We start from the raw sequence: 10,795 nt of genomic DNA, 5'->3' as shown, positions 1-10,795 counted from the left end.
CTGTCACTTTATTTTTTTATGGTTAAATTTATCCCGAAATTTTGTTATTTATTTTTTTATTTTTCAATAAAATTTTCTAAAAGATCCTCATACTTTTATAAATCTCGGCTTGAGACTTAGACAGCTGGTGAAGAAAATTTTATCATTTTACGTTGCTAGGAAACACAAAGTGATCGTTGGACGTGATCGCCTATTTCGTCGCTTCCTGTTTTTTAAATTTTATTTTATTTATTTATTTATTTTTTCTTTCATTTTATTAAATAACGCTCACTCTTCTGAAAATATTTGTATAATAAAAAAAAAAGTAACGTTTCTTTTTTGAACCGAGCTTTGAAAATAAAAAGTTTTTAAAGCTGGTAAAAAAATTACTTGATCGTACTGTTTTTTGGGAATAGTAATTGATAATTAGAAAAAATTGTCTTCAATTAAGCCATTGGTTTTAATCGCGCCGAGATGTAGATTAAAGAGCCAAAATTTTTAATTATTTTATTTAGAAAAATTAATGAATTATTTCAAGTAAGAAAATAAGATTTCTTATATTTTATTAGTGCCATTGATATTAGTAATTAAATAATTATTCTAATTAAAATAATAATTAAAAATTTGGCAGTTTATCAGAATGTTTTATTGAGAAAAATCCCAAACAAAGAAAGCCTTTTTTTCTTACACTGAAAAAATTAACCATTAGTCAATTGATGTAAAATTGATGACAAAATAATCAGTAGTGAATAAAAGTTCAAATATTAATTTATTTGGTCATCAATAATCTATGTTTTTATTTAAAATTTATCAATACATATATTAATGGTCTTGAAGTCAGTAATGAGTGTAAATGTATCAGATATGGAACAATTAATTAATTGTAAATAAATAAATAAATAAATAAAAATAATTAAATTAAAAAAATGCGCGAACTGATTTTTCAATTATCTTTGTACGCATTTTTTTATTTTTATTCTACTTACATTTTATTTATTTATTCCTTAATTCAAAAAATCGCCAACTATCAGTTACATTCAAACTCGTAAGTCAGTAGACAATTAAAGATTCTGATTTTATTTGCAATAAATCGATTACAAAAAAATGCACATGTAAAAATTTTAAAAATCTATGGGTGCAATTTTTTAAAAATTATTTTTTTTATAACTTATCATTTTAAAATAAATCTAAAAATTATTAGACGTCAGCTAACAAATATTAAGTTTTCTTTTTTTTTAATATCCAATTAATTTTTAAAATTATTTAAAATAATTTTAAAATTCAAGGGAATACTTTTCTTTTAATAAACTCTCAGCATTTCATTATTAATTGTCACAGTAATTTAAAAAGTATAATTTTATCAGTGTAAACTTTTTTTGTTCAGGATTTTTTTCACCGGATATCGTTTATCAGTAGTGTTAATTAATAGTAAGTCATTAGTAGTGAATTAAAAGAATTAAAAGAAAATAAAAATAAGCTAAATACACTACAGGTTTACTTACTTGTCACTGGAATGGATTTTGGGTACAACACACAGCCGAGCAATTAAATAAAATACCAGCAAAATAATAAACTAATCTATTAAATAAATATAAGTATAAATATAATGCAAACTAAATATAAAGAGCTAAAAGTAAATAATCTATTGGAATGTAAAAATCACCACACTAATAATTTAAAATTCATTCCAAGTCAATGCATCTATAAATGCATTATTTTACATATTTCTATATATATAAAAAAAAAAAATAATTTGTTTACAATCGATATTTAGCTTTCCAGACAAATCGAAAAAATACTGGAGTTAGGAGAAAGTTTTGATCAAAGGAAGTAGACGGTTGCGGTAATTGGGTTGAGGTTCTGCACACACGTGGACAAAAAATATGCATTAAAAAAAAAAATAAAAACACCAAGATATGTAATATGAACTGAAAATATTATTAAAAAGCATTTTACAACAAAAAAAAAATAACTAAAAAAAACAAACAAAATACGATTTACATTTAAATTAAGAACAATTGAGTTGTATTATTTAAAAATAATAACATAACAAACCATACAAAAAAGAGAGATTGACATTCGTTGTAGTTTTTTTTTCTTAAATTATTCTGCATTTTCGCAAAGCTCAACAGTTTTTATTCCTCAGTATAAAACGTAACTATTATGATTTATGTACTTTATTATTTTTAATTCTCTTTTATTTATTTAAATCAAGTGAAACAATAGAAATAATAATAATAGTAATTATTATTATTATTTTAAAAAACGGTTGTTTTAATATTTTTAACTTCTCCTATCTCCTATTTTACATGCCAACCCCTAATGGGGATGATGTTCGACGGCTAGCTGGCGTAGGAAAAATTTAAGACATTCAATGGCTTTTTCAATTGTCATTTAATTTCCCATAACAATTTAGACCTAACTAATTAATACACAATAATATTAATAATAATAATAATAATAATAATAATAATAATAATAATAATAAAAATGACAATAATCAATAATTAATAACCAATAATTTCTCAACACTTAGACAAAATTCACGCTGCTAAATTAATAATTTAAATAATTAAATAAAAATTAATTTGAAATTTTACTTTTAAAAAATAATATGTAAGCCAAATAATTTTAAAAATAACTAAAATAAAAATATATTTAAGATTCAATCTTTGGCTTGACGTCAGCTTCTAAAATATTTTTTTATAGGCCGTTATTTGTTCTGAATTTAGTGTGATATTTAACGGACATGGATATGAATAAATGTTTTAATAATTCCAGCGTGAATTATGTAATTTTTTTTTATTTTGCTACTTAGTATTTTCAAAAAAAAAAGAAAATAGTAATTTAAATCATAGCCGTGATAAATAAATAACCGGATAAAAATATAAGTTTCAGATGGTGGAAGTTATAAATGTGCGATTACTCATTTTTTACGCTTATGAAAAATAATTATTAATTTTTTGTCTCAATTAATTAATGGACGTGATATGAAAAATTGCAAAAAAAAAATATATGTTTTATTAAATTACATGTAAGTGAAAATATGAATGGTTATAAAAAAAAAAAATTTGATTGTTATGATAATTGAGTAAAAAAAAAAAAAAATAAAATAAAATCTCTCAATTTACCGTTAATTTTTTTTCGCGCACGTCAGGGACAAGTCGCACATTTCAACATCTCCAATGGGATATTCAGTCAAGGGATTTAAAATTATCCCGACCAATTCACCGAGAGTCCTGACTCAAGGTCTTAACATCGACTCAGGACTCTCGGGGTTGCAAAAAAAAAAAACCTATTCCAATTTTTTCAACATTTCCCTTAACACACAAAAAAAGAGCCGTTCTGTCGACCAACGTCGTCTTTGAGATCCAACGACTCAATATCTATTTAACTTTTTTTTTTCCATCATCATTATTATCCTTTTTTTTTTTATCTCTATACTATTAAACCAAATGGAAAGCGTAAAGTTTTTTAGCCAGCCAGCCTCGCAGTCTTATTGATACCTTACGATTTTATTTATCTTTATTATTATCTATTATCTCAACTATTATTTTAAATCCACAAAATACCACTTAAGATTTCAAACTTTAAATTCATAAACTGAACAAAGTATTTGTTCATTAATTGTAAAATCGCAAACGGAGATTTTATTTCGTTAATTTTTTTTTCTTTTTTTTTTTTTTTTATATAATAATAAAAAATAATACAATCATAATAACTAGCAATGATAGTAGCAATAATAATAATTAATAATAATAATACATAATAATAATAATACACAATAATTAATAATATAATAATAATTAATAATAATTGTAAATTGTAAACATGCATGAAGTCAACGTGACAGGTAATCTCACATCACTTTAACGTGACTCATCCAACAAAATATATTAATACTATAATGGAAAGAAAAATAATAATAATAATAATAATAATAATAATAATAATAATAATAATAAACAGCACAATTTGTTCATTAATTAATATACTGTTGAATCCTGAATAATTATAAATCGCGGCAAGTTAATTGCTTGAGAAAAAAAAATTAATAATTTTAAATTCTCATGAATTATTTAATTAAACATTTAAAAATAATCGGCAGTGAAAACCGTAATTATTTATTATTAATAATTAATAACAGGGGTAAACATAATAATTAATAATAATAATAATATTTAAGTGCACAGAACAAACCTTAATTGTACTTAAAATTCACTACAACTACGGACTACAAAAAATAACACTACAGATAAAAAATAAAAATAAAAAAAAAACAATCAAACGATAGGTCTAAGCTTAGATGAGGAGAGACGATTGGAAAAAGTTATTTAATTCCTAGTGTAAAAAAATAATAATAATATTAATTAATAATATAAATAAAATGATAACAATTGTTATTTAATTTTTTTTTTACTCTAAATAATAATTATTTGGTCCAACAGATAATTTTTTTATAATTACGGTTAATTATAAAAATTTTTTGTCGTCACATCCTCAAATTATTCCTCAATTCAGACGCTTGGAAAAAGGTTTAAGTTAAAAAAAAAAAACATATTAATAGTATTTGAAAATAGAGAGAGATTGTCACGCAATTAGATACGAGAGTAATAGATTATATTTATTTAAAATAATAGTAATAGTTATAGATAATTAAAAAACTACTAACATTAACGTGAAAATTATTTAGTTTTTTTTCTTTAAATATTTTTATCTAAATGCAAATATTCGTACATCTCGGGCGCGAGTATCACCATCCGCATCCACGGGCTCCCATCCGAGGTAATATATTTTATTTAATTAATTAATAATTATCTATTTAATAATTAATAATAATGATATTAAAAAAATAATAATAGTAATAATAACGCGTAGAAAAAATGGAATAATTAACATGATTAATCAACGACTTGTGCCGTCGCTGGACCCTTCTCAGTGACTACCAACGACCGACTTGCGTCTTATTGAGGAACGGGAATTTTTAAATATTTTTAACTTCTAGGGCGCAACAAAAAAAGTAACAGAGGATTTTAACGGACTAATGGCGTAATTGAAGCTCGTTAATTAAATCCTTATTATTTAATACTCACATCTGTTTTTTCGTATAGTTTCTCACATTATTAACGTTAACGTATCTCGCGGGCCTTAAATACTTAATAATAATTTAATTATTGACAACAAAATGAGTCGAGATTTGGGAGAGTTCCGGCAAACACAAGAGCGAGCGTTAATTAATTAATTAATTATTTTTTTTTTTTTTTAAATTATTTTAATAAACAGAGATCATACAACGAAACGAACGACAGCTGATGACGAAGGCTCTCGAGGTTTTAGATAATCGGGGGCACGCTACGAAAATTAAATATTTCGATGATTAAAGGGGCCGGGGTGGGGGGTTGGGTTAAGGATCGAGGAAGTGTAAAAAAGACGGGAAGCTGAGGATAAAGAATTGAGTTTGTCAAGTGTACAGAGACCTGTCTCGGTCCATAAACCGCATCCATAAAATTCGAATCCTTGGGAATTTTGGTTTCGGGTAAAGTTTGAGTTTGGGTTTTGAAGTTTAAGGAACCGGGTCGAGTTATCAGGAAATTGGGGTAATAAGGGCTTAAAGGGAGTGACTAGCGGCGGCGAGCTCTACAACTAAACAACAACAACAGTATTTTCAGTTATAACAACATTAACAAGTAAGTTTCGCGCGTGTGTACGACGTGTGTCTCGGTCGTGTCCGAGTCCGCCTTTTCTTTCATCGTATTTATTATTATTATTTTTAAATTTAATATTTTACATAATTTTGTTTTAAATAATATACTTTTTTTTTTTTTTTAAATTGTTATTATTTTTTTTTCTCACATTTTTCACTTACGGAGCATCGTCTTGTGCGTCAGTCAAGGATACTCTCGTTTTATCTTCATACGCATTTAGTAGGCTGAGTTTAGCGCGCACGCTTTCTTACTTAAATATTGGACCAATGATGATGATGATGATGATGATAGATAATTATTATTATTATTACTCAAGATGATTATAATAATAATGATTATAATTGTGGAAATTAAAAATCGTGACGCTGCTAAGAATCCCTGGTGTCACTTCCACGGGCACGATGGCTAGCCAAGCAGAATTGCGGTCGTCGAGATGATCCTGATTCTGGGGATGGTAACGTCGGCTCGTCGTTGATAATACCATTGCTACGATCAAGTCGTTTTGGATCGTTGTCGACTCTAACTGGTAAACTGGACCACCGGGTCAGGTTTACAGCTGCGTCGGAATTATGAGTGCGTTGTTGTTGATGATGGTGGTGATAATGATGATGTGGCTGTGGCTGCGGCTGTTGCTGCTGCTGCAAATTTTGATGCGGTTGCGGCTGCTGCTGATGATGTTGGTGATGAACTCGATGTAGTCGGAATTTGTCTTGATTGATGTCCGTCTTGGTGATTAAATTCGTAGATGGACGTGCCGACGGTGTGCACGTATCGGGGCTGGACTCAACGTTACCGGTTCGCTTATCACGATTATTTTTTGACTGTGATTGTTGCAGCGGCTGCTGTTGTTGCTGCTGCTGCTGATGATAGTGGGTTTGATTAAGCGGATTCCGGTCGCGGTGAGTCGCGGCCCATCACCCACGGCTCTACATACCAATAGGCGGCACTTGAATGTACCGGTAGATGTAGAGACGATAATCCTTGCTGGCAAGTACTACAGATCCGTCATCCATAAGAGCAACGTCAAAGCACTGGGCGTGTTTTACTTTACTCTCCAGTGCGGATACTAATTGGCCTTCTTGTGTGAAGATTGTCAAGTTGAAATTATTGTGATTATCAGCGATAAGTATTTCACCAGCGGCATTTATACCAACGCCAATTGGGTAATTAGTAATACCTTCACCGCCAATTTGCCGTAAGTAAGTACCATCATAGCCAAATACTTTAACACAGTGAGCGCGATTGTCACTGATAAATATTTCTTGTTTGTCATTTACCACGACACCGTTTGGAAACTCGAGATGCTTTGAGCATCCAAATTTCTGAAGCACATTTCCAGTTTGATCGAATATTATAACACGCATTACTTTGCACTCGACCACGACGATACGACCCTTTGAGTCAACTGTAACACCACGTGGATGCTGAAGAATATTCGCACCAAATTTACGCACAAACTGTCCGTACTGATTGTATATTTGAATTTGATGAGTGGGTGAGCGTTCTGTGACAATTATATCACCGGAAGGACGTACAGCGGCAACACGGTTTGGGTAAAGAAGTTGTCCGTCGCGTTTTCCGCACTCGCCAAACTGAAACTTGAATCTGCCTTCTTTGTCAAATATCTGGATACGATGATTATTCGTGTCAGCAACAATAATATTTTGTGCATTGACGGCAACACCCGATGGCTCAGTAAATTGTCCCTCCATGACGCCAAACTCTCCAAATTTACAATGGTAAATCATCTTTTGACGTTTTATTTGTGACTTTGGTGGGAATACTATTGACGCGGACATTAATTTCGATGTAAGATCCAGGACGGAGTCTGCAGAAGTTGGACCACCACCGCCATTAGTGTTAGCTATTGCATAGTGATCATTTGCGTTAACAGAATAAGCATCACTGCCACCTCCATTGCTCCACTTTTCGTATGGATTATTCATGCCATTTAGATTTAGATCGGTGATTGTGGTGGAGAATGGCCCGAGGCTGTTTGCCGTGCTGAACCTCTTTGATATTACATTGCTCTCGAAGGACGAGGGTGAGGTTGATGCGCATGTCGATGTGGTTGACACTAGGCCATTGCTGTAAGGCCGATCTAGTAACAAACCGCCGAGAGATCCAGCACTGCCTGGACCACTGCTAGGATTGCTTCCACCGCCGTTCCCATTTGTTAGTGCCGTTGGTCGTGCTATTGGTGGCTGTTTACTGGGTCCAACACTGTTGCTGTCAGCGCTGCTGCGTACGTAACCGAACGTATTTCTCACACCCACTTGAATAGCCTGATAATTACTGACGAATTCCAAATCCGAATGGTTTGTTATTTCAGGCGAATAGCTGAGCAACTGTTGTAGTTTAGAGTCCAACAATTTTTTAACCATCAGTACCTCGGTCACGGTGGTAAACTTGGTCAGTTTGTCAACAAATTCACAAGTCTGTTGAATTTTGTCGACCATTTCATTGGCTTTTTGCGTCACTACACCCAGCGATATCTGTTTTGCGGAGAATACTGATTCCAATTCTTTAAGTAATTCTTGTTTACGTTCCTCCAACATTGATCGGTAAAATTGGAAGGTATCATTTATTTCATTTTGTGCTTTGTGATACTGAATTTGTAATTTAGCAACACCTTGATCGGCGGATTTTATTGCCGTACGTATTTCCGAAGCTTTGGCTCGACAATCAGCAACTGTTCTTGTCACTAATTCAAGTTGCTGTGATCCCACTTCAGAAATGTGACCGCAATCGTGAAGTGGTGCTGGATGGTCACTCACTGTGCACTCTTTACAAACAGGAACATTGCACGACCGACAAAAGTATTTAAGTGGTTCGTTTTTGTGACGTAAACAGCAAAGTGTTTTTTCACCATTGGTCGTTCCATTGCTGCCGTTGGTGATCATTAAATTTCCTCGGGATTCAGAATGACCCTCTAATTTTGAGTCACCGAGATTTAGAACCCGGTGGCCCTCGAAACAGTGCATAAATTGGTGTGCCATTACGCAATTGGGACAAAGAAAATTAGCACAATCAAAACAACGTGCTACTGCGTCTGATTCTGTTGATTTACAACCTGTACACCTTACTCCACGTCCGAGACGACAGTTACAAGTTCCGTCGCCCGGTTTGCCTGTGTCCAGGCAGATATCACAACTGTCGACGTCACAGATCGCTGAGTCACTTGCTGGCGGTGAGCTCCCGCTCACAGTCACCGGGGACAACGAAACCAGGGAGCCGAGGGAATTTGCGCGTGATTCCAACGAGGGTGTCGGGGAGGCCATCTTCAGTCAACCGGCATCCCTGAAACAAAAACATCATTTTTTAATTAGCATATTTTTTTAATAATTAACAATAACTAATTATTCATTCAAATAAATCCTCTTAAAAGATTTTTCATTATTATATTTTACCATCGTTTTGTTCATTCAATAACGAATGACAAGAATATTTTCATTTGAACCTACTGTGGTAATTACGTTTAAATAACTGATTGAAACATAATAAACTTTTTAGTATAGAAATTCCATTGTCCTGCAGAGATCAATTGTTTGATAATTTAAATAAAAATTTATTGTTTTAATTGAAATTAAGCTTCCTTTGTACAGAAACATTTAATTATAGATTAAAATAGCTTATCAATGACCATTTAAAGAATTGTTTTAAAATAGCTTTAATAACAAACCGATCGGAAAATAATTTAATAAAGTTTATATAATTTTATTGCACAACAAAATGAAGGAAAAATTAGAGGTAAAGAATTTTAAAAATTAAAAACGTCTTTCTCAATGTTTATTAGTTTAATTTATAATAAAGACAGAGTGTCCCTGGTATTTTGCGACGTTAGACAGACTAAATTGACTAGATAGAATTAATGTACAACTCAAGAAGGAGCAGATTCCCACGCGCCAAAGGACCTTCGTTCTCTGTTCGATACACTCTGCACCCACCAGCAAGGATACTCGACCCTTTAATTAAATCGCTTCAGCCTAGCCATCTTTTACCCAACCACTCTGACATCCTGCGAGCACAAGAGACAAAGACCCTGTGTCCAGGAGTACAAATCGAACGGAGAAGCACAAGAAAAATAAAAAAAATATAAAATAAAAATGAACGAGAACGAAGACGAGAAGGAGTAGGAGTAAGAGACGAAGAAGCGGTGAAAGACCAAGGTCACGAGCTTGAAGGTTATCGCTCCTTCTCCTCCCACAGCACTTCTCATCTCCATTGAATCATCTTGCACTCTCTCTTACCCACACACTCACACACTAACACACATGGCTGTCTACTCTGGCTAGAGCCCAACCCGGACCACTTGGCAGTCTTGGGAGTCCCAATAAATTTACAGTGGCGACGACCAAGAACGATGAACGAACAACTCCAAGAATCACGATTTCGCTTGCATCCACCACCTCATTCCCTCCACGTCTTTAAATTTTTTTTTATTATTTAGTTTTCTAAGAAATAAGGAAGCCGAACCTGACACAAAGACCAACCGCCGCGGTTCGTCTCCAGGAAGAAAACCACCAACATCAACATCAACATCACCGGCAGCGGCAGCAATAACAGCAGCAGCCTTTGCAACTTTAATCCAATGCCTACCCAGGCTCTTGCAATAAGATTCCTTTTCGCTTTTATACTCCAAGAACGATACCTCTTATATTATATATGTGTATTATGCTACTTGTACATCAGGGCTTTCGACCTTCGTGCAGGAATTTCGATGCAACATAGAGATACGCGGGGTTAACGTTCCATGCTTCGCGGAATACTCTTCCTCCTCAGTAGTACGTATATATAGAGAGAGGAGTGAAGAATGCACCAACGAGACCCCACTTACTTACTTTACTTTACTTACTTACTTACAATGACTTGACTTGTTGCAAAGAAATCCATCTCGCTCAAGACTGACAAAAGTCATCCACCCTTATTCAACCTTCACCCCTCTCTTCCCATCTCTTCCCAGCCACCCACCCACTTCAACATAAATTTACATTGGAGCAATTGTTAAACAGTGTCCGGAGTTATGACAAATGTGAACTGCGACCATCGAAAAGTTTTTATCAATTCAATCCAAGAGAATGCTGAATTGCAATTTATAAACCTGAATGTCC

At 32.6% G+C, this 10,795-nt stretch overlaps 1 protein-coding gene across 3 annotated transcripts in view; it reads right to left on the bottom strand.

Annotated features, from left to right (window-relative positions):
• Positions 1 to 1,766: 1,766 nt before the first annotated feature.
• LOC103580134 (brain tumor protein) overlaps positions 1,767 to 10,795 on the bottom strand; it is a 111,330-nt gene continuing 102,301 nt past the window's right edge. For all 3 annotated transcript variants that reach the window (XM_014440720.2, XM_008561785.3, XM_053737457.1), the window contains one exon: positions 1,767 to 8,984. In XM_014440720.2, the coding sequence (XP_014296206.1) occupies positions 6,611 to 8,965 (2,355 nt within the window). In that variant the 5' untranslated portion in view covers positions 8,966 to 8,984 and the 3' untranslated portion in view covers positions 1,767 to 6,610. The remainder of the gene's footprint in view (positions 8,985 to 10,795) is intronic.

This window comes from Microplitis demolitor, chromosome 1 (assembly GCF_026212275.2).
Source record: "Microplitis demolitor isolate Queensland-Clemson2020A chromosome 1, iyMicDemo2.1a, whole genome shotgun sequence".
In the NCBI taxonomy this organism is placed as follows: domain Eukaryota; kingdom Metazoa; phylum Arthropoda; class Insecta; order Hymenoptera; family Braconidae; genus Microplitis; species Microplitis demolitor.
The sequence above is the reverse complement of the archived record's forward strand: the minus strand, read 5'-3'. Positions and strand labels throughout refer to the sequence as shown.